This window comes from Apium graveolens, chromosome 3 (assembly GCF_009905375.1).
Source record: "Apium graveolens cultivar Ventura chromosome 3, ASM990537v1, whole genome shotgun sequence".
NCBI classification, from domain to species: domain Eukaryota; kingdom Viridiplantae; phylum Streptophyta; class Magnoliopsida; order Apiales; family Apiaceae; genus Apium; species Apium graveolens.
The window spans coordinates 213774643-213800390 of NC_133649.1; the positions used below are offsets into that span (position 1 = coordinate 213774643).

Consider the following 25748-nt stretch of genomic DNA (forward strand, 5'->3'; position numbering starts at 1 on the left):
TTTGCACCAACCGAAACGAGTAATTAACATTCTAATAGAAGTGACAATCTTTATACTTTGCTTAATATACAAGTCTCAAACCACTTTAAAGTTTGAATATTGTATTTTATAAAAGAATATTTTTTATTCAACTCAAAAATATCTGTATACGAGCCAGCAGCACATAAAAGAAATCACTCTCTTATTAATGTTTTTCTTACAAAGCTGGACCCACCAATGCAAACAAATATCTACTAACTCAACCACCGTTTTTGTCTCCAAAGACTATGTTTTTAGAGAGAGAGACAAATGAAACGATCAAGAAAACAAGGATTAAAGAAAAATTCGTGGTTGATTTAAAAGCCCCCATCTTCAGACCTGTTCTCATCTCTCTCTCCCCTGATTCTTCTACAAATCTCTCTCTCTCTCTCTCTCTCAAATTAGATACACAGTACTACTGTACCATACAGAAAGATTCAAACTTTGCAAATCTCTCTATCAACCCACAAGTTTGATTGATGTCTACAAGTATTTAAAGAAAGAAATAATTTTGATCTTGATTTGATGTGTTTACAACTCACAAGCAAATTATAAAATTTCCAAGTTGGTTTGTTTTGTAAAAGACAGACTTATTAAGAAGCAATTTCCCTTTTTTCCTCTTTTATGTGTTGTATGTATATTAGATACACACACATATTCACATATTTCATTTCTTATCTTTCTGTTTTCCAACTAACAAAATCTCTTTCTTCACAATAAACGCCTGAAATCATGGAGTTTTATGCTTACCCATCTCGTTCTATGCCTTCTTCATCATCAGCATCTGCACCAATTTCATCTTTTTCTATATCTAATTTGGTTTTCAAGGTCAAAGAATATTTTAGCTCTGCAGTTTCTGTCATCTTGGGGAATGTTTTCTCAGCCATCTTTACCTTTTTCTTTGCATTAGGTCAGTTTCTAATCTCCCTTTTAATTTCTTTGTAAATGATCTTCATATGTGTTTGTATATATCTTTGTGATATTGGCTTGTGATAATTGTGTAATTTAGTTTTTGCAATTGTAATTGTTCTAAAATTTGTGTTTGTATGTAATTGTGTTGTTTTCTTGGAGTTTGATTGGTTTTTAAGATGTTGGGTTATGAAATTGTGTTCAAAGATTGTGCCTTTCTGATGGATAAGAAGTTGGATTTTTGATGAAGTTTATTGCTTGATAATTGGAGTGTGTACATTGTAAGTGAAGATTTAATTTGGCCAAGTGGTTGATGAAATGATATGATTGTCTTGTTGCAGTTGGTACTTTATTAGGGGCCATGACTGGAGCTTTGATAGGCCAAGAAACTGAGAGTGGCTTTGTTCGGGGGGCTGCGGTTGGAGCTATTTCTGGTGCTGTTTTCTCAATTGAGGTTTTCGAATCATCCCTTGTTCTTTGGCAATCAGACGAATCTGGCCTCGGCTGTCTTTTGTACTTGGTAAGCACCTTACTACCTCACATTAGCTATCTAGGCTTACCACTTCACATTTGCTATGTAGGCTTTAGTTGGATGAATATATTGGTTGTGATCTGTGAGAGAAGAGTGTAGGGATCATCAGCAATTGATGGACTTTTGTAGTTCTTTCTTTTGGGATTTGCTCTTTCTGATTAACTATTATAAGGGTATATGCGTAGTTGACCAATGTGCATAGAATTTACAGATAGTTCTTTCAATACATGGCTATGCTTAATTGATCACTTTCTCATATCTTATACAGATAGATGTCCTTGCGAGCCTTTTAAGTGGTAGACTTGTTCGTGAAAGGATAGGCCCTGCTATGCTAAGTGCAGTGCAGAGTCAGGTATTATGGCGTCGTGTTCATTACATAATATCTGGCTGTCTAAACCTCTGGTTAGCAGCAGCAGTATTCAGTAACATTTGCCTAAATATGGTTATTAATAATACATCAGATGGGAGCTGTCGAAACAAGCTTTGAGGATGTGCACAACATATTTGACATCGGTGGTGCTAAGGGATTGGCGGGAGATTCTGTTGAGAAGATTCCCAAGATCAGGATTACCAGAGATCACAATGTAGATGCTTCTGGCGAAAAAATCTGTTGTTCAGTTTGCCTTCAGGTAGCTACCTCTAATAAAACTTTTATTTATCCATTTTACCCTATTACTTCTGATTTTGCTTGATTCTCCTTGGTTTATATTAACCACAACAGTAACTTTGTTTGGCTTTATTCAGGATTTTCAGCTTGGGGAGACAGTTAGAAGTTTGCCTCAGTGTCATCACATTTTTCACCTACCTTGCATCGATAAATGGCTGGTGAGGCATGGTTCATGCCCATTATGTAGACGGGATCTATAACTGAGGCTTTATCTGTAAATACTAAATATCAATGTAAGAAGAGTTATTTTGTTTGTTTGTAATTTTAAGTGTAGGGGTTCTTCCTATGTTGTCATTTACCCGCTACCAGTTTTCTATATAGTAATTTTGTAGATAGTTCAAGAATTCACCACGAGCTTGATCATTGTACTTGATCAGTGCGCTGTATAAAATATAACCGTTTACTACTCTCTATTACCATCGTATATTGAACTAGTGTTTTCTTGTCAAGTACCCTTGTTGGTTAAATGACTTCATGTCTACATTTGTTAGAAATAGGCAATTGCAGAAAATCTTGTTTTAAACTGCAATTGCAGAAAAGTAAATACTCAGACATCAACTTCTCTGACCAAAACTTTAACCATCCACCTAATATTACCAGGAGGACATGGGATTATACACAATCTTTGTGTCTAAGCCATACGTTTCCTCTGAAGGATGGATAACTAGGTTTTGTTGACATATTTTAGTATTGTTTGTAGTTTGCGATTTCTCTCCTACCTTCTGGATGTAGATTGTGTTCCCACTGATTTTGTGAGGTTTCTGATTGCTGACAATAGCTATAGGAGGCTGAATGGATTGACAAATGGCTTATTTTGTTCTTATTGTTGAGGCCTTCCTCTACTTTTCCTACTTTTTGGTGAGTTTAGGATGGTCAGATCAAAATTTAATTAATTTTATCACAGTTTCGGCAGACCATTAAGTGTGTGTTTGCCAAGGATAGGTGGAAAAAGAGAGATTTGCCATATGGTTTTGTAGACTTTCCTGTTTTTTCAGTTGAAAACATAGTCAAAAACCATCACATGAAAACATCCAAAGTTTTTGGCCCTTTGGGGGCCAAATTATGACTAATATGAAGAATAAAACTAAGGGGTAGCTGGTAGTTTGATATATTTATTGTAAGGTACAAGGAGGACAACTACTTTTATATCTTGCAATTATATAGAGGACCCTCCTTTTCTTCTCTCCTGGGTTTTATAGAATTTAATAACTCTTGTCTAAAAATATCTTTCTATTTCTCATCATTATAAAATAAATTAGGTGAATAAGAAAGAGAAAAAGAAAAATATTTATCATCTAATGCCTAATGGGGAGGCAGTAGACATGGAAATATGAACTCCTCCTGTGGATAACATTAAAAGCAAGGGCTGGTGGGCTTTGTTGTATTGATGGGATGCTGATGCAGGTGGGGTGAATCTTAGCTGAAATAGATATATACACTTCACTATCATCATGTGGTACCTCTGAGTAGTCAAGGACTGAGCTACATGATATGTAGCATTCTTGCTAGTTTACTTAATGGCTAAGGGGATTAATTATGCGAAAATGAAATGTGCCCAAATTTTAGTAAGTTATGATGCATTTGAGTTTCAGAGTGTGGTTTCACTCGAAAACAGGATCTGGGGAGGATGAGATGTATATGTTTTACCCTTACTCCCAGAGACGAGAGTTGTTTCCGCGACTTGAGTTGGTGTGAAAAAACATAACCACCTCGTTAGATAGCTCTTTCACAGGCAATGTGAGCCAGAAAACAGCATGCAAGAAAAGGGGAAAGTAGAGAAAATCATGAAATTGTGGAGGGGACTACCAAATTGAATGCTGCTCCAGGAATTAGATTGCAGCAGCTACCATATTAAACTCTTAGCAGTTAACATATCCGAACTCATTATCGGATCCATGTTTGCCCATACCTTTGAGGCCTATAATAACTTTTGCTTTGACCAGTGTCTTGTAGTAAATTTTACTGATTCTTAATAAAATGCCACACATGTAGTGTACTTGATTGTGTTTTTACTGCTTCTGTACTTGGTAATTATCTTTAGATCATAACAGAGATGACTTTTAAGAAATGATCATGATCTTGTAGCAGCATTACAAGATTATTACTGGAGAGGCCTCCAATGCATGTGTAAGCCGTCGAATTGGTTAAGGATGAATGAGATTCCGATGAAGGATAGAGTACGGAACTGGATTTATCTGGCTTCATAACTAAAATGTTATCATTACTCGAAGAATTGAAGTGTTTGATTGGGCTGATATGTAAATGATCTAGGTCCAGAGAAACTGATGTTGAATGCCTAATATTTTCAGCACAGGTTGCTCAATTGGGTTTGGTGCATTGGAAATGTGTTGATGTAAGACAACATTGGATAATCGGAAAAACAAAAACAACCCTATATCACAGAGGATCGTGTGAAACACTCGTAAATCTCCGTTTTTATTGATTGGGACTCCAAAGTGTTTTATACTGTCCCCGTACTGTTACTTTGGGCGTTATGACCAGTTGTGCTTCATCATTTCTGTTTAAGAACATAGGATGCATACGGAACCATGTAAACAATGCTGCAGATAGGCCGAAGATGTGTGATCCCACAACAGAGGCCCAAAATGCTTGAGGTGTCTACAAACTAGTGTTGCAAGTATTGACATCAATAGGCTCAGCTCTAAAAAAATCAGACAACAAATGAGCACAAGTATAAATGAGGAATCAAGCATTCCTCGTAATTGATTTGTGCAGTAGAACATGAAAAGTTAGAGATACAGAAACTAGTAACCTTATCATCTTCACTATTGCATTTGTTTTCTCTATCTCCCTCTGTTGGAGAGTCAGCCCCTTCCTTTGTAATTGAGCTAAAGGAATAGCGCCTACATATAGTCATTCTTAGCGTAATCAAGACCTCTCTCTTTTCATCATGCCTCCATTGTGCAAAAGATGAAAAAAATATAGATATCGAGAACTCTACCATGAAATTCCTCGTGCTGAAAGGTGGTTGTTCATTTGAACATAAACTATACATGTAAGTTTCATTATTTATTCATCGAGCTTCATTAAATAAAAAACATTGTACATGCTGAAACAGAAGTAACAATTAGGGTGTATTGAAGGAATGTACTCAAAAACAACTGCCGCCCACAGGTGTCTTTAGTGAACCAGCAATAGTTCTGGCCATGAGGACAATTGCAACACCATAGCCCCTCTGCTTTCACGCAACAAGGGTCATTATTATTTGCCCTCCATCACCATCTTATCGACATTGTTCTTACTAATATCCTCCCTGCTGCTACTAATGCTTTCAACAGGCACAGATTCAAACACACTCGAGCTTCTTAGGAGAAAAACCAAGACCAAGCACCAAACCACAACTTTAGAGCAAGTCCAACAATGTCCTACTAGATGCCTTATAAATATAATAGAATATAATGTCCTAGTGATTCAAGACATGAATTTTGTATATTAACTCCAATAATATGCCTTATAATGGTGCCTTATTATTAGTATAATATTATATTTGAATTATATTTGGAGGGAAAGAAAAGATGAGAGAGAAGAGATGTGTAAAAAAAGAGGGAAATAAATTTTTTATTGATATAAATTAAATAGGGCATGCCTAGTGATGTCTTAAAAATGAGGCATTTGATTCATGTCCTAGTGTTTTAAGGCACCACTAGGACATTGTTGGAGCACTTATTTAAACAAAATGCCTTAAATTTTAGTTTAGGACATGAATTTAGGGCACGAATTTAGGGCACTCTTGGACTTGCTCTTAGAAGCTACCAGCTTTGTAGATTTCGTCATCCGTGTAAACTCGAATCGAGCAAATAGAAGTCTTTTTATTGCCTTGAGATATTCGTAGATATATATTGGTAGAAGGCTGATGGAAATATCTGACGTTAGTAGATAATAAATCAGTTCATTAATGTTTCAAATATATTTGATCAATTAACTTTACTGTAATGGAAACTGAATTTTTTATTGTATATACGATTTATGATATTAACTAAGAACAACAAAGTAACACCAAAATGTTAAGAACTTGGTGTCTGTTTTATTAATGCAGCAGTACAGAATATATATATGAGAATAGAACTAACTAGCTGAAAAACAGGAGCAACTACTTTTCTAAACTCATTCTACCACTTCCTTATTTGATAATGCCTAGAAAATCTCCAGACTTGTACCAAGACTAAGTTTCAGCAACGACTACTACAAAACAGATAATACAAAATAAAGAATAAACTAACTATTTGAGATTATCCAACCCCCTTAATCTTAAATCTGTCTGTTCAACTCTTTAACACCCAGGAGGCTACGCATTCTTTTAAACTTTACAATCATCATAGCCTTGGTTAAACAATCTGCACGCTGTCGATCACTGCTAACATATTTGACAATGATGTCACCACGCTCCACACATTCTCGGATAAAATGGTAGCGTATATCTATATGTTTGCTCCTTCCATTAAATACTGGGTTCTTGGCCAAATCGATAGCTGACTTATTATCAATGTGTAAGATGACTAGGCCACTATATTCAGTTGTTATTCGACTTAGGACATTCTTCAGCCATATACCTCGGCAGGCTGCGGCAGTGGCCGCCATGAACTCCGCTTCACAAGATGAGAGCGCTACACATCTTTGCTTTTGAGACACCCACGAAATCAGACTATCATTTAAGTAATAGGCCATACCTGCGGTACTCTTTCTATCATCCAACGAACCACCCATGTCGCTATCAGAATATCCAGTGATGATATTGTTCCCACTGTTCTTAGTGTATACCAGACCAAACTGCAACGTGCCCTTTACGTAGCGTAAGATTCTTTTCACAGCGTTTAAATGCACAGTCGTAGGTCGTTCCATATAACGACTTACCACCCCAACCGCGTAAGCAATGTCAGGACGAGTATTGACTAGGTAACGAAGTCCTCCAACCATACTCTTATACATAGTAGCATCAACAGTTGTTCCACCTTCATCCCTTGATATTTGATCCTTCGGATCCATTGGATATTTCGTGGGATTGCAATCCTTCCTTCCTGCCTTTTCAACAATCTTTTTGGCATAACTTGACTGTTTTAATTCGATGAACCCATCTTCTTGCTCCACTTCAATCCCCAAGTAGTAACTGAGCCTTCCTAAGTCTGACATCTCAAACATCTGCCCCATTTGACGTTTAAACCCTTCAATGTTTGCAACATCATCCCCAGTTACCAAGGTGTCGTCCACGTAAACAGCGATTATCAGACTGTTACTCCCTGTTCCTCTCGTGTAGACTGCATTTTCGTATGGGCATCGTTCAAAACCCATGCTTTCTAGACACTGATTTAATTTTGCATACCAAGCTCAAGGAGCTTGACGCAATCCATACAAAGCCTTTGTGAGTTTATACACCAAACCTTCTTGACCCTATTTTTCAAACCCTTCAAGTTGAGCAACGAATACATCCTCCATTATTTCTCCGTTAAGAAAAACGGTTTTGACGTCTAAGTGATGCACTTGCCAATTATTTTTTGCTGATAGTGCTAGCAACAAGCGAACGGTTTCAAGGCGAGTGACGGGGGCATAAACTTCATCATAGTCTATTCCGTGCTCCTGGACATAGCCTTTTGCGATAAGTCGCGCCTTGTATTTTACTATCTTCCCAGCTGTATCTCTTTTGAGTTTAAAGATCCACTTTAGTCCTATCATCTCTTGTCCTGGTGGCAATTCAGTAAGCCTCTACGTGCTATTTTTCTCTATGGACTCAATTTCACCCTCCATTGCTCGTTTCCAATTTTTATCCTTTGTCGCCTCCTTGTAATTTGCTGGTTCCTCAATCCCCATCAAATACAACTCCTCCTCCAAAGCCACTTCTTCAGTGTCATTGTACACGTCTGCAATCAATCTGGTCTTCCTTGGGCTGATACTATCATCATAGTTTTCTGGATTCAGAACATGTGAACTTGGACGAGATATTGACCTGGTATTCTCATTACTACTTTCGGATTGTTCTTCTTCACCACTCTGATGTTCTGTGTCTCCTTCATCAGCCATCTGCATACTATTTATAGTGAAATATTCCATTTGTTCCATCTCATTCTCCATCAAGTCTTCCCACTGCCCGACTTTATTCTCTTCAAAAACAACGTCCTTACTTACGTGAATTCGACCCTCCTTAGGATCATAAAGTCTGTAAGCCTTGGTATCAGGTTCTTTCCCAAGATTAATCACGCACAAGCTTCGATCATCCAGCTTCTTGGTTTTGTGACTTGGAATTTTCATGTGACCAATAAAACCAAACACGCGTATATGACCAATATCCGGTTTCTTCTCAGACCATGCTTCATACGGAGTCATCCCTGTTAAAACTCGCGTTGAAAGTCGATTCAAAATATAAACTGTGTGTCTGACTGCCTCCACCCAGAATCTTGTTGGTAATTTCATTTTCTTTTAAAAACTTCTTGTCATTTGCATCACTGTCCTATTTCTGCGTTCCACTACGCCGTTTTGTTGAGGCGTGTATGGAGCAGTATAATGTCTTTCTATTCCAGCATCTTCACAGTATGTCTTAAACTCGTTTGACCCAAATTCACCTCCTCTGTCAGTTCTAAATACTTTCACCTTACGTTCTGACCCATCTTCAACCATTGCTCTAAATTTTTTAAATGCATCTAACGCTTCATTCTTAGCCTTAAGTAAATAGACCCACATCACGCGACTAAAATCATCAACTAGAAAGAAGACATACCTATTTCCTGAAGCAGTCTCTGGCGTAATCGGGCCACAAAAATCTCCATGAACAAGCTCTAACACATTCTTGGCACTGAAATTTGATTTTGTTGGCATATGCTTCCTTGTCTGCTTCGACATGAGATTACAAACACATACATTTCTTGGCTGAACTATCTTGGGCATACCTCTGACCATCCCCTCCTTAGACATCATGCACATGGCTTGGTAATTCACGTGTCCCAAACGAGAGTGCCATAATCTCGAGACCTCATCTACCCTTGACAGTAAGCACACTGGTTTTGCAGTCTCAATTATTAATTTATACAACCTATTGGGAGACCTCTTAACTTTCATTAGTAATATTTCGTCCTTCCCATATACCCACAAGTATTCTCCCCTTATCTCGACTCTATTACCTTCTTCGGACAATTGTCCAAGACTGATTATGTTGTTGTTGAGACTATGAATAAAATACACGCCATTAAGCTTATGCTCTTCCCCATTTCTGCACTTGAAAATCATTTACCCCTTTCCTTTAATGTCCACAGCTGAGCCATCTCCAAATTAACTTTGCCAGTGTTGCCTTCATCGAGTGTACTGAACTTGGACTTGTATCCGGTCATGTGACTGGAAGCACCATTATCAAGATACCAAAGGTTAGAATCCAGCTGTTTGCTTTCATGATTTAATCTCTGAGGTGACTTCACTTTCCTTGCAATAATTATCATCAGTTCCCTTTCATCCTTATCATGTTTTCCCAGTAACAGAGTCGGTTCGTCGTCATCTATCTTTGCTAAGTTAGCTTCTTGCTTCTGCTCCCTGAAACATTTTGGTCTACGGCATTCCGCTGCAAAGCGCCCGAGAATGTTACAATTAAAGCACCTGATTTCACTTCTATCTTGCACTCCTCGAACCTTCAATCCTGAACCTTGACCATCTGGACCTCCCTTGTTGCTGCGTTTTAACCACTCCTCACGAGTCAATAACAGTTTACTGTTGTCATTGTCTCTTTTTCGCCATTCTTCTTCAGTGAGCATAAGCTTGCTTTCAGTTGGTTCAGTTTTACCCCTTACCCTCTCTTCATGAGCCTTTAGCGAGCCCATAGCTTCTTCTACCGTCATAGTCTCGAGATCACTGGACTATTCCATTGCGGAAGTGATCTGCAGGAATTTTGTTGGCACCGATCTCAGTAATTTTTTAACTATGTAGGACTCCTTCATCTCTTCACTTAGAGCTCTTATATTTGTGACGAGCCCATTAAGTTTCATATAAAAATCATCAAGCACCTCCGTTTCTTTCATGCTTAATGATTCAAATTCAGACTTCAGCGTTTGGATTTTTGCTTTCTTCACTCGATCTGCACCCTGACATAGGGTTTTTATCGCCTCCCAAGCCCCCTTGGCTGTTTTCTTTTCGCCAACCGACAACAACACATCATCAGGGATACCTTGGTAGATCATGGCCAATGCAATTTTGTCCACTTTATCTTCCACAGCTCCCTTCGAGTCAGTTGGTTCAACAACATTCCAGACTCCCTGAGCTTGCATAAAGACTTTCATCTTTACCGACCAAGCTGTATAATTGCTTCTGGCCAGCATTAGGTAACTCAGCCCAAACGATCCTGCTTTCCCCTTGTTCATCTCTACAGTTGACATCCTTAATGCTTACTTCACAACCTGATTGCTCTGATACCATATATTGTATATACGATTTATGATATAAACTGAGAACAACAAAGTAACACCAGAATGTCAAGAACTTGGTGTTTGTTTTATTAATACAGCAGTACAGAATATATATATGAGAATAGAAATAACTAGCTGAAAAACAGGACCTCACAGCAACTACTTTCCTAAACTCATTCTACCACTTCCTTATTTGATAATGCCTAGAAAATCTCCAGACTTGCAGCAAGACTAAGTCTCAGCAACGCTACTACAAAACAGATAATACAAAACAAAGAATAAATTAACTATTAGAGATTATCCAACATTTTTTTGTCACCATCTATCTATTACGTAACGCCGGTGGTTTCAGATTTCGACTATACTTGTAACTATGAACTTCAAATTTGATTTTTGTATGTCTGTGAAAATGGATAAGAACAAGTTAAGACGAAACAACTTGTCTTCTTTTAATGTTAAACTGTAACTGACAATTAAAAATTATATAAATTATATTTAAAACTTTATAAATTTCTTGTCTAAAATAGATTAACCACCAAAACTTTTTAAAATATATACGTTTTTGTGAACCGAAATAGTTGTAATTTGATCATTTTTGTAATATATTAATGGAGTATAGATGTCTCTACTCTACAAAGGCATTCCTGTAGTTCATGATTAATAATCCGTTATGCAGTAGAAGCTGCAACAACAGAGTGGTGATGCAGTCAGCATATATCCATTGGTGCTTGCGATTTCTCAGATTGGAGCTGGCTCTCCTCGTAATCTTCAGTCTCACTCCACTATCTAGATGATAATAGTCTAATTACCGAAAGACATTACACAATAATTTACACTTGATCATGCAATATTATGTAGGATGTTCTCAGATCTGAATTCATCATATATTTTCCAAGAATATTGTTGTAGCTGGCTCTAATCATCATTACGTCCAACGTGGGAGTATGTTTTAACTTTTGATTGTATCCTCTGTTTCTTAGTGAATGTCATTAACATTCAGAAATAGCTATTGATTATGATACAATTTAGCTCATTTGAAACTTAATTATTCCATCACTAAGACACTAACATTGATTCGAGTCGTCATTTCCGGCCGCATGCTTTACAGGAGAAAATAGTAGTTAATCTGAATAGAAGAATGAATTAATACAACTCCTAATTTCGTAGCTAGACACTAGAGAGTCAGGGAGAAAACTTCTTTTGTTGAGCTTCTCAGTGGTAGTGTTTATGACTAATAGTTATGTAAACAATTTTTGAGCTGCAGGCAATGCCTAGTTTAGAAAAAGTATTTGAAGATATTTTAGATTCTTATCCCTTTACTGAAACAGAGACCTAAAATGCTTGAGGTGTATACTGACATTGATAAGGCCTGCTCCAGAAATATTAACCAACAAATGCACAAGCAAGGATGAGGAATCAAGCATGTCTTCGTCCAGTAGTAAAACATGAAAATTTACAGAGAGACGGAAACCAGAACCTGATCTTCTTCTGTTCTAGACTATTACATTTTTTCTGTATTTTGATCTGTTTCTGTTCCTTAGGTACATGAAAAAAAGATATAAGCATGCATCTATGTAGTGCATAGTCACTCTTAGGCAAATTTAGATTGCATTTAAAATGAAGCCTAACTAAATGTCTAAATCTGCCTCAGATATGTTGTAAAGAGTGCAACTAGGTGTAAACTACTGGACTGCTCTTAGTTGAGCTCTATAGACTATACATGTCATAGGGTACAATATGGGCTCCCCGACTTTTTCAGGACAGTTGAACAGAAACTTCATTTTTTTGGCATAGAGTTCATCCCCAGAGGCCTAGAAGAAGTGGCGTTCTGGGGTAATTCATTTTTTTTGTTTTTTTTTCTTTCCTCCTGGATTGAATTGCACATGGTTGAATTGTTTGTAAGTGGAAAATATGTAATGGAGACCTAGTTTGAGTCTTCATATTAAATTGGAAAAAAATTATTTTGGTGTAATTTTTTTTGTTGGGTAGTCATTCAAGCCTATTTGTAGTACGTAATTTTTGTTTTAAAAAAAAAAGGTGTATGTATGACTTTTTGTGCCCTCAAAAAGGTACCTTGGTAGTCGGCAACGAAAATATTCTATGAAGACCTATTTTTGGGCCCTAATATAAAATTGGAAAAAAGCATTTTGGTGTTTTTTTTATTGGGGAGTCATGCAAGCCTATTTATAGTATGTACTTTTTGTTTTTTTTAAAAACGTGTATATATGACCTTTTGTGACTTCAAAAAAGGGTACCTTGCGAGTTGGCAAAGAAATGTTTTTATGAAAGGGTAGTTTGATTTTTTTTTGCTGTAATAGAAAACAATAACATCTTTTAGTAAAAGTAACAAGATGAAATGGTTTTAGAAGTCCAAATCTTCGGACAAATATGAAAAGTTAAAAGAAGTACTCTGTTTACGTAAAGAAAAAGCAGATTTCCTAAATTCACGAGAGTAGGCACATGCAAATTTTTGAAATGATTTGACAAGTCAACTTTTGTTTTGAACTGAATGACACCGGTGAATAATTTCATTTTAAAATTTATAGGGTCAATAATATCAATTATTTCCACATTCGTAACTACACAACCTAATATTACATATTGACCATGTAAAATTATGCCTATAAATAGCTGCAAAACTATAAGCCATCAACTAAATTTCTCCCTTTGTAGTACATTAGTTTCTAAATTTTGAGGCTGCTACAGTCAGGTCATGGACAAGGGAAAGGGACACGCTAGTTCTAATATTCATGATTACGGGGAAGCTAATTAGTATAAATGAACCGAATCTCAAGCACGGGATGAAGCTCGACAAGCAGAAATTTGGCAGGTCAAACAATTTGTGAGAAGAATGCGAGGTATACGGGCAGCACAAGGGCATGCCGTAAGTTTTTTCTGATGTTTGTTGTATAATTTTAGTAACAATTTGAACGCCTAATTGGAATGTTTATTTTGAATGGGATAAATCTGATAGTAGTTCCACATTTTGAAGCTCGAACGGATAACACAATAGCCAACTTTTGCATGTAATGTTCGAAATAGCAAGATAGAAAACTTAAATTATACAAATGATAATGGTAGTACAACATTTGAAATGAAGCTAAGAAAATGCAATGAAGCTAAGAAACGAGCAAGTAAAAGTTCACGTTGTTAAGTGTGGGCGCCCTGGGCACTCCTTGCTACGCGTGGTGTGACCTTCTTGGCTGCATACACTACATTTCTTTCCTGATCGCGGACCATCAATCTCCGTTCGGATCCGCACCGATTGGCCCTTATCTTCACGTTTTTGCTTAAGTTTCTTCAATGATTCATGCGCTACCAACTTTCCATACCCCTGCCAAAGTGGGGGTAATTCATAGTTCCAGTATTCGGTTGGTTGCAAGGGATAAATAATTGGCCAGTACAAGTTCTCCATTGTCTGGTTTTTATGGCAATTTTCAATGAAATGATCCCAACTTAGTCCATGTCTTATACAACCAGCCATTGCGTGAGAGCACATCATGTGATGCGTCGCCCATTTTCCACACGTGCACGTACGGTCGTTGAGGTTGACGACCTGGGTCTTACCTCCTTTTACCCTTCCCTTAGCAGTTGTGTATTGATGTGTAACTATTTTCATGATACCACGTGCACGGTGAAAAGTAATAACCGTATGTCGAGTTACCTTTCTTTGAATTTTTGCTAACATGACGGCTGAATGCGCACATAACTGTTGACCCTGTTGCACACCGTCATCTACTTTATTTCTATGTGTGTCAATAATCGTGACCGCCTTGTAGAAGAGGTACTCTATCATCGTGACAGGCGGTCTGCGGGAAATATTCAAAAGTTTTGCCTTCCTCTCCCCGGTACAACAGGCGTTCTCAGGTAATCCTCTCTCTCTCTCTCTCTCTCTCTCTCTCTCTCTCTCTCTCTATCTGTGACATAATTAACTGTTAAATTTTGTTTGCTAACTGTAAAATAATTAACTATAAATAAATCAAATTGTTAAATTTTGTTTGTATAAATTTCTGTCAATAAATGTCTGCATAAATTTTATTTGCTAACTGTAAAATAATTAACTGTAAATAAATTAACTGTATTATTTGAAAATTCAAAATATATTATTTTATAGTTTGCAAAAATAAATATTCATTTTTTACATTATTTGAAAAATTGAATATTCAATTTTTTACATTATTTTGAAAAAATGAAATTTATTTTGATTAAAATTTTTGCTGAATTTCCCTTTCCCCCCTCCTCAACTCAATAAAAACGTAAAGAAGTGTATATTAAATATCAAAATATAAGTTAATAGATGCTATATGAGTTCTCCAAAAATATTCATAAATTTTGATTTTTGAAATAAAATAAAAAAATGCAAAATACTTTTAACTCGGCACTTATTTAGAATTGTTTGTCTTGCATGTAGATTCGTAACATTAATCATAATTCACATATGCTACTTAAAGTTTGTCAAATGACATGTCATTTATCAATTAAATATAATAAAATTTCAAATATAATTGTTATACTAATATACAGTAAAATTGAATATAAAATTAGTTGGTTATATTTAATTAGTTGCTTATATTTATGCCTAAATTAGTTGATTTAAAAAATTTCTTTGATTTCATTACTTGGTTATATTTGATTAGTTGCTTATATTTATGCCTAAATTAACTGCTTGCATTTTATTTTTCAATGTGTTGCTTAAATTTTATTACTTACATTATTGCGTGCAACATTATTGCATTTGTTGTGTTTCTTTGTTGCATAAAAGACTTGTTTTGTTGAGGTTGTTGGTTGAGTTTTAAGATTGGAAAAATGATAATATAGCGGAAATGCTGCCCGTTTTATTTTATATTTTATATTTTACTTGGTTATATTTTCTTGCTTACATTATTGCGTGCAGCATTATTGCATTTGTTGTATTTCTTTGTTGCATAACAGACTTGTTTTGTTGAGCTTGTTGGTTGAGTTTTAAGATTGGGAAAGTGATAATATAGCGGAAATGCTGCCCGTTTTATTTTAGATTTTACTTGGTTATATTTTATTGCTTACATTATTGTGTGCAACATTATTGCATTTGTTGCGTTTCTTTGTAGCATAACAGACTTGTTTTGTTGAGGTTGTTGGTTGAGTTTTAAGATTGGGAAAGTGATAATATAGCGGAAATGCTGCCCGTTTTATTTTAAATTTTACAAATTCTGAAGCAGTGCTGGTATTTCAGTTTTCAGCAGGGTTTTTTTATTTCATGTCACACTTGCTTACAGAAAATTTCCTTCTTGTACAGGATTACATGGCTGGACGGCAATTGATCAACCCCGGTCCAATTGACGGGGGATTACTTACTCTACAAAATAGGCATCATTCACAGCTTGTCTGGGGTGACACGATACACATTCTTGCCCCAGTTTCCGGTTTACTTATCAAAGTTCTTTATGATGTTTCTAAATACATAAATTCAAATTTACTTGCAGGGTAATGACGATCATTTACGGCTCCGCTCAAACTTCAAGACATACTGGGACTGTGTACAGGCTAATCCACTACCACAGCCTATCCAGGATGCCATTACAGAAGCAGGTTTTATGGGTGTTCTGCAAGCCGGGAGTATGAGACATGATGCTGGCCTGATATCGGCTTTTCTTGATTGATGGCGCCCGGAGACACATACTTTCCATCTCCGTTTCGGCGAGGCCACTGTTACACTTGAGGATGTGTACTACATATTAGGGCTACACAGCGTTGGACGTCCTGTAACACCCCCAGATCCGGGGTCGGGAATCCGGGTTGTCACGGTCTTTCTTTCCACAATATCACTTTACTTAATTAATAATAAATACCCTCATGCTGTGACCCCACACTAACACACACCACAACTCGTTATAGTCTCAGAGATGAAATTGAAATAAGTACAAGTCTTTGAATCCACAATTTAAAATTATTACAACCCAAAATGATTACTTGATAATTTACAGTTAATTGCCATTATCTGCCACAAGTTATAATTATACATAATTGGATTCTCAAAAGTAGATGGTCTAAACTACAATGGATCTACCTCTGCAGCTATAGCAGCTACAATATCAGCGGGAAGACGCGGGACGCTTCCCACGCGCTTGCGCTGGGTCTGCTGGAGTCTGGCCATCTCTCCTAACTGTTGTTGTGTGATGAAGAAATAAAGCAAGAGTGAGCCTTACAGCTCGCAAGATAATATGTATAGTGGTAACAATAATATAAGTATCTACATGGATACTTACTAGCATCTCTATCATATGCAAGATAATTACTTGCTAGATATAAGTAAAAACAAGGAATGAAGCTACCAATACTTCACCACACTTATATCATATAAAGTTACTTGAACTGCCACCGCTCAAAGTATTATAAGTTTTAAGAAAAACATCCCATAGATGAGACCACAAGTTAAGACTTGAATAGATTCAATCTTTGAAATATTATTGAATGAAAAAAAAGTTATGAGATACTTTATTTAGTCCCGATATATATATATATCCACATATATATATATCCCGAAAATATTTCCTGGAACCTCTGTTATGTGAAGTATGAACAGAGTTCGAAACATCCAATGAATTTTGGAAAGGAAAAGAATTTTGGCATAAACCCGATATCTCGCTGATCAGGCAAAGATACCAATAAGTAACCTTTTCTACTAGTAGATGGACGAATTCCCCACTGGTCATCACCCTGGTCATAATTAAGACCTATGCTGGACTGCCACTCAGCCACCTATGCATTTGATGGACTCCCACTGAGCCACTTACACAATAATAGACCGTACCTCGGCCTGTCGCTTATGCCGACTCAATGAGAGGGGCTTACTTCCCGAACTTTGGGCAAGTAATCAATTCATTTACCAAATCTGCAACCTTGTTGCGAATATAAAATACACCACAGAGCCGGATTTCCCAGGTTTTGAGCGGGTATTTAAATCCCCTTTAAAAAGGAAGATCTTAAATATAAAAATGAGTTTTGGGATCCGCTCTGACTTTTAAAAACCATTTTGAAGACTCGAAAACACTTTAAAGAGTGTTTGGAGTAAGGCTGATTTAATGAAGTAAATCAGTCCCCAGAATATTAGAAAATATCTGAATATTATTAATTAAATAATATTCCCATGAAGAATAGTCTTTATAAAAATAATTGAAGTAGAAGTATTAAAATTTATACTTGAAACGAGTATTAAATAACCAAAGATATACTTATATGAAAGTATTATCTTTATTTGAATAATCGAAAATAAGTTTGATTATTAACACCTTATTCTTTAATAAAATAAAGAATATATTTCAGCAAATAATCGGAGTCATAGATCCTCAAATGAATATTCAATTAATATTCAATAAATAAAATAAACTGAGTCATAATACCTCGAATGAATATTATAAATAATATTCATTAAATAAAATAAAGGAGTCATAAGTCCTCCGATGAATATTCAAATCATATTGAAATAATAAAATAAACTGAGTCATAACCCTCGAATGAATATTCAAATAATATTCATTAAATAATATAAAAGAGTCTTAAGTCCTCGAATGAATATTCAAAATAATATTCATTAAATAATATAAAAGAGTCATAAGTCCTCGAATGAATATTCAAAATAATATTCATTTAATATAAAGGAGTCATACGCCTTCGAATAATATTCGAAATAATACTCAATAATAAAATAAAGTTTAAAGTTATCGAATAAACCTTATTCGATTAATAGTTTGGAAAAACTATAACCATATATATATATAAATATATAAATATATATATATATATATCCATATCCATATAAACTCTACTCGGGATCCTCGACTCCCGGTTTTAGAAAATATTTTCACCTTTGGGTCCCTATACTAAGGGTGTATGCAAGATACCGCTATCCTCTAGCATAGGTATTATCAACTGAACCAACAGATATATATTTCAAGAATATGAAACAGGCATGCATATATACTATATCACATGCTACAATATATCGCATCATTTGCTAATTATCCAACATGCATCTATCGCAAGATAATGCAAATACATATATTCATCACAACAACAGTATAACGGATAGAATACTTGCCTGAGCGACTTGGGGGTGAGAAAGGCTCGGGACAAGTCTGATCACCTATAAACAACAAGTAAGTTGGAATTAAACCAAAATCACTTGTAAACCTATACTTTAACTAACTTAGACTCTAACGCTTGTTTGGCGCTCACCGATTCGCTTAAGTCACTCGGGTACCCTCGGCTCCGCCATTTTTAATAATTTAACCTTTACGAGTTTTAAAGCGATTCCTTCGCGAATGACTTACCAACTGCCTAACACACTTACCATAAATGTTTCACCCATTAATTAACCCTTTTTTGGTCTTTAACCTATGTTTCAAAGTAAGGCGAGGGAAAAAGTTTCGTTCGCGAAACGCCGTTACTTGAAACGGTCGTTTCTCCTAAACCGTGCATCGGAATCGAACGAACTACATATCAAAACGAAGCTCGTAACATGAGCTATCTAAACATGGCAGTGGTCACAATTTAGCAGGGGGTTCTCGGGTCCTAATGCTATGCACAAAAACAGTCCAAAGAAAATCGGACGTTACGACGGCTATGTTTACGTGATTTCCAAATTTCAACCCATTCACAAACAACCCAAATCAACCTCAAATCCAACATACAACCATCCTCCATCCTTATCACATCATAACAACCCCAACCAATTCAATTTAACCATTCATACTTATGCTTAAACTTTACTTTAATCATTCTTAAGTTCCTTTAAATCAAAACCACAAAATTACCATTTCATTTCACTACCATTCCAAATCTCAAACTCTAATCATAACAACAACTACAATAACATCCTACTCATCAAAATCACCTTATAATATATATGAACCTAGGGTTTGGAAATGGTATACCTTCTTTGAAGTGGTGGGTGGAGCTAGGAAGCCTTAAGAAGCTTTGAGAAGCCTTAGGAAAGCTTGGATCTTCAAGAAAACAAGAAAAGTTCAAGTTAAAAAAACTTGAAAACACTATTCATTGTCTTCTTCATTGATTAAATGGAGAAGCTAGAGAAAGAATTAATGGCTTAAACTCATGATATAGCCATAACTAAGCATAAAGATGGTTAGGGAATTTTCTTACCAATTAAGGATGCTTGGATCTTGATTTTGAGAATTTTTGCTTTGAAAAAAAATGAAAAGCCGAGAGCTAGGTGATGAACAAATGCCTTGGCTGATTTTTTTTTTGATTCTTGATGAAATGATTTTGCTAGCTTGGTTGACTTGATTTGTATTTGATTTAGCAAATTACTACCTTGCCCTTGAATTTGTGTGGTCCTTAATCAACCACACCTCCCTTCTTCCCATGTCATGCTTACCTCATCCTCATGATGTCATCCTTCCTTCCTTGTCTTCTTTCTATTGGTTGGATGACATCATTCCCATTAATCCCTTTGATTAACTTCCTAATCGTTTGCCTAATGACCGCTGATCTGTTATACGGTTCGCTTAACTTTCGTTCTCGTTTATCGTTTGAAGGATCATACCCGGGATCTTATTACTTAGGTTCCCTTAACCTTTCTCAATACATTATATTCCTTTTTATGATCCTCTATATAATCCTTAAATTTAAATCCTTTTTATCCTGTTACCTTATACTCAATTCTCTCCGTATCTTGTGGATTTCCGGGAAAAACCAAAGTGTTCGGAATTGGATTCTGACGATATTTACATACACTTATATACTTCATAGAGTACTAATAAAATCCCAGAATATCCATAACAGAACCCCTACATAGTGTGACGTGAAAAGTTTTCTCATTCAGCTAAAACACTATTCACAAGGGTTACAAAAAGTTGAAAAATTTTGGGGTTATTACAGTCTCCCCTCCTTAAAAGGATTCCGTCCCGGAATCAGATAGAATTAAAATGGGGATACTTTCTTAGCATTACACTTTCTAACTCTCGAGTCAATTTTCCCACATTGTGGTTCTACCACCAAACTCTGCCTAGTTTAATAATCCTTCTCCTAAGCACTTGTTCTTTTTCACTCTATAACCCTTCCTGGTTGCTCCATATAGGTTACGTCGGGTTGCATATCTATGCGCTCATATGCCTCTATTTATCTGGCATCTAAATTACACTTCCTTAACATTGATACGTGAAACACGTTACGACCTGCTACATGTTCGGGGTTAGGGCTAGCTCATATGCTAACTTCCCAAACGTCTTAATATATCCAAGGGTCCAACAAATTGTAGACTTAGCTTTCCTTTCTTTCCGAACCTCATCAATCCTTTCCAAGGGATACCTATATCATTACTAGGTCCCCTATTTCATACTCTTTATCCTTTCGTGTCAAATCAACATACTTATCATGTCCATCTTGGGCTACTACCAGCCGTCCTCTGATTAGATCTATCATATCCTTGGTCCTTTGGACTACTGCGGGTCCGAGCATCTTGCGCTCTACAACTTCATCCTAACATAAGGGAGATCGACATTGTCTTCCCTCAAGGATCTCATAAGGCGACATCTCGATAATGACATATGATCTATTGTCGTAAGATAACTCAATCCGAATTAAGTGATCATTCCAAATTCTTTCAAGTCTATTGCACCGACTCTCATTATTGCTTTTAGCATTAGAGCTTCTGCTTCTCAATACCCATTCTTTTCCAGTTCGTAATCGCTACTACTTCCCGTTCCTAATATTATACTGGTTATACTTTTGCTCGTTAGCGTTCTATAACCTTTTAATAACCACGTCAACCTTAGTATCACGAATGTGTTTCCATTCCGCATACTACCACCACTTTATTACTCCTTTTTCAGTTATTTCTATTTTCCAAAGTTTGATTAATCATATAGAAGTAAAGGAATTTGTTGAGAGATCACTATGATCATGAACACTTGTTATATCGCATAGTTAGTACAGAAGGTGGCCAGCCTTTAGTACTTGACAAGCAATTAAACAACATGTGGTATCCTACTAGGCTTCTATCACAAAGATAGATAGTCATTCGGCAATACCTCCCCTTCTGGAAGGGTTGTTCTTCTCAGCTTACATGAAATGAAAAGAAGAGAAAAGAACGAACTGAAGAGAATTGTATATATGAAAAAATATACTGTCACAAAATATCTGGCTTGGAACCTACCTCTGAACTATAGAGGTTTGTCATAGGAGAACAAAACATATACGTATTTATATCAGCATGAAGCATTATAGCCTCGCATTTCACGTGCCTAAATATTTTTGCTATCCCGTCCATCATTCTATGGACCCACACTCTTCCTCGAGCTTATACACAATCACCTTTGAAACTCCCTCGACATCGAAAATCGAATCTGGGATCTCATTCTATACATCATCGTTACTAGAATTCTATGCTTGCACCGCAACCTTCCTCGTATAATAATACGACTCTCTATTGATAAGAAAGAATAATAATTCACTAGGTAGATACTCTACTTAATTAGTCTATCAATGATAACTTATACACTACCACGACCCGATTAGTGGTACTCAATCTCAACACCCATTCCAATACAACTCCCACGGTTGTAATCAGCTCATTACTCGCAGAATCATTGCTGCCTTACTATGGTCCACCACTGACCTACTGTAGTCATTCATTTTCCATGAAGTCTTAATAGCTAACCATACGGAGTCCATACATGTCATATCAAATCCTTCTAAGGAGGTAACATAATCACCATTCATGATTCATGGAGTACACTCCTGATCCTGACATACATACATGACATGAAGCATATAAAATTGCAGAAGAGTTTCAATCAAAGCACCGATAGCAGGTTAATACCATTCTTAATCATACGCCCTAAATAGAAGACTTAACTCAAAGGTTTGTTTGGTCCTTTTTGAAACATGGTCCTGGCTTATCTCAAGATAGGACCTTCTAAGATAGATAGCCCGCTCATGGCGATTACACGAATTAAACCTTTGCCAACTACTATTACGGTTGGGTATTGCACAGTCATCAGAAAGAATGTCAATCTTCCAAACCATAATTCAACCTTCAAATTTTTAACCATCATCACTGTATTCTTTTGGCACACGCGCCTATAATTATCCTCTTACCTTTAAAGTGTCGGCCACCTCTTTGGCCTTTCCTGATAGTAAAATTTCCTTACAGTCAATGTCATTTTAACCACCTCCAAATAAATTTTCCACCTTATTTCAATCACAGCTTATGTGAAGATGTATTCCTTAAAATCTGATGAGTAAAAAAAAATATCACCATTTTTCCATAAGTTATTGCCTCAGTCTTTAGAGGTTAATCACTGTCACGACTGACTCTCAATCATACTTACAACATCTTTTATCTTAAGTCTTAATTGCCCTGAATAATTTCGACCTTTACTGGTTCGATCCATACTTTCTCGTGGTTTAACACGTGCCTCCCTTGGCATCATTATAATCATGTCATATTTCCTTTATCGACATTTTTTTTTTTTTTTCTTGAGAATTTCGAATATTTCCTTTCTCCTTGTAAAACCGCTAAGGTTATCTTTCAATCGTTCCTCCTGTATTCCCTATATACAGGGCATATCAAAATACCATTTACTAATACTAGAACCATTGTCTATATACTTCTGAAAAATTTCTCCACTGATCCTTAAAGGTTATTATTACCTTAATCCTTTCCAATTCATACTGTCAAAACTCATACTATCCCTATTAAGGGTGAAATGCCAACCTTTATGCATTCCCCTGGGATTCATTTTCAGTTACCGATGTTTTTAATCCTTAATTCCACCTTTAGAAAAAGTACCTGCATCCTTCCATGGATAAATTAAGTCATATATCCCTGATAGATTATCATATTCATCATTCGCACCTCGATAGTCTATACCTAACTTCATAATAGCATCCTTATTCAAATTGAGGTCAATCCATATGGCCTCTAAAAGATAACAATGGTCATCCGCTTTTCTTTCCTGATTTGGTAATGATAACATGGATGTTCTGGAAGATATTGGTCATGTTCAACGTGAACTTCTTCTTAATAATTCCTTATTTACTTTTGTTGTTTATCTCAACAGTCACCTCAATGTTGGGATATCTTTCATACCTGACGTCTTCCTTTCTGGGTATCAAGCCACCGGTCTTATATTTCCCATTCTTGAAGGTCACTTCCTTCATCCAATTTTCTTAATTTCTTACTTTCTTGTCTCCTCAGTCTATCCGCGTCTCATTATTTATCCTTCGAATTACCTCAAGGTTTCCTCGAATCCTCCCAACTTAAAGGGGGTACAATATATGTATCTCTTATGCCTTCAACCATCAATTTTAACTCATGGTGGATCATCATCATCCTGACGATTACATACTTTTCTATTTCTATTGCTATGAGTCTTTAGGGTTTCCTCATACCCAACTCCCTTATCATTCCTCAAACTCTATTGCCTTTATATTCCTTTCCACTTCAGTTTCTTTTTATTTTCCTTTCTCTTATCATTATTTCACAAACCAATCACAATATAAGCATTGATTCCAAACATCCCGTCATTCTGGATTCGTGTCCTCAGAACGAATCTTGACAACTTTTACAACTTAGATTCATAATTTATCATACTTGTCTGCCTTTGTTCTGGCTCTAAAGCTTTTACACTATTCCATAACCTTGGGAATTACTTTCCTGAGAACAATTGACTGAACTTAAATCAGTTTATTATAACCTCTGGCTCCGTGCCTTTCTTGGTCTTTCACTAGCGGGTGGCCTCTCTCTTAGGAGGGTAAGTGACAAAAATAGTTTTTCGAGATTCGTCAATCATTTAGAATCTCAAATGATTCCTGTATTTCCTTTAGCCAGGCTCTTGCCTCGACTGGGTCAGCTTGTTCCATGGAACTCTGAGAGCTTAGCGACTTAAAGGTCCTGAAAGAATTTCACACCACATTGTTTCATCAAGGTGGTGGTTGGGGATAAAATATAAGTTCTGTTTAGACAGGTTCATGGATTTCCGTATAGGAGTACCGTCTCGGGTCTCCTTATCTCGCTCGACTTCTGCTGTCTTAGTCTAAATATTTCTTCCTACTCCCCATAATTGGGGTCATCTTTTAATTTAAAATCTTCATTTTCCACTTTATTATATTCCGGATTCTTTATATCTTAATCGCGACCTCCCTGATTATCACATTCAAGGTTTGCCCATAATCTTATTCCTTGTGGGGGCATATTACTTGGAAAATTTTGAGAATCTCCGGATATTTGTCTTACTTACTTTGCTTAAGTCTTCCCCTCGTTTAGTCCTTGCACGATTGCAAATTATGAATTCTCAAGTTCGATAAACTTCATGACACTGCCTTAAGTTTTAATAGAGCAATTAACAATGTGATTTTATCACCAACAAACTGATCTGAACTGAAATTAACGAATATATACATAACCATTTGTTCGAGGGTACAACAACTGAACATATTAAAGAGGATTACATCATATGAACTTATCGCTCCTATCCCAAAAGTACTACCATAGATAGTCATCTCGTCATTAAAACTAATCATTCATTACTTAGGCTAATCCTCCAAAAGCGGTGCTACATGAAACCCTTGCTTGATTGCTCTGGCTCTGCACACTACCATGGATTAAGAGATGCGAGCACGCACGACATCCCTAACCTGCTCCATCACAGAGGTGATGAGGTCTAAGATAGTCGCAAGTAGAGCTGGATCAACCTGACCCTCAAGATGGCCTCTAGCTGTAACACGGGTGGTAGCCTCAATCCTTTCCATGCTATACGCTAATCCTGCCGGAAGTATCCCACCCTCAATCCTTGGTGCAGTAAGTCGATCCAACAGATCACTCCTAACATTCCGGGCCTCTGACAGGCCACCCAAAGTCATATGATAATCAGCGATAAGAGAAGCCTGAGTGGTAGCATCTAGCAGTCCATGGGGTGCAGGTGGTGCAGACCCAGGAGATCCAAATGGATAACCAAGCACGGTATCAGGTGACAATGGTGCAGGGGATAAAGGTGGCATTTCCTCAGTATGTGCTGGGCTCTGTACAGGGGATGGGACAGGAATTGGTGGAACCTCATGGATGTCTACAGGAGCCTCTGGAAGAGGGTCTGATACTGGTATAATTGGGGTCGTGGAAGGCCCCACTCCTTCTGCCCTCATTAACCTTTGTGCCCTTGGTAACTCTTCATCCTCTAGTGTCACCCTCGCGGCCATTCTTGCTCTGGTAGTCGCCCTGACTACTGTC

The 25748-nt window shown here is 36.7% G+C and overlaps 1 protein-coding gene across 1 annotated transcript; it reads left to right on the top strand.

The window, feature by feature from the left end:
• The first annotated feature begins 224 nt into the window (after positions 1-224).
• On the top strand, positions 225-2539 carry LOC141713079 (NEP1-interacting protein-like 1). Its single transcript, XM_074516313.1, has 5 exons — positions 225-928; positions 1269-1447; positions 1728-1811; positions 1921-2088; positions 2204-2539. The coding sequence occupies exons 1-5, from the start codon at positions 751-753 to the stop codon at positions 2324-2326; spliced, it is 732 nt and encodes a 243-aa protein (XP_074372414.1). The 5' UTR covers positions 225-750; the 3' UTR covers positions 2327-2539.
• The last annotated feature ends 23209 nt before the right edge of the window (positions 2540-25748 follow it).

Bases quoted from the DNA above. Each gene is read 5' to 3' on its own strand.
- LOC141713079 (XM_074516313.1), top strand. From the start codon at position 751: ATGGAGTTTTATGCTTACCCATCTCGTTCTATGCCTTCTTCATCATCA. The intron at 929-1,268 runs GTCAGTTTCTAA...GTCTTGTTGCAG, and splicing joins TACCTTTTTCTTTGCATTAG to TTGGTACTTTATTAGGGGCC. The intron at 2,089-2,203 runs GTAGCTACCTCT...GGCTTTATTCAG, and splicing joins GTTGTTCAGTTTGCCTTCAG to GATTTTCAGCTTGGGGAGAC.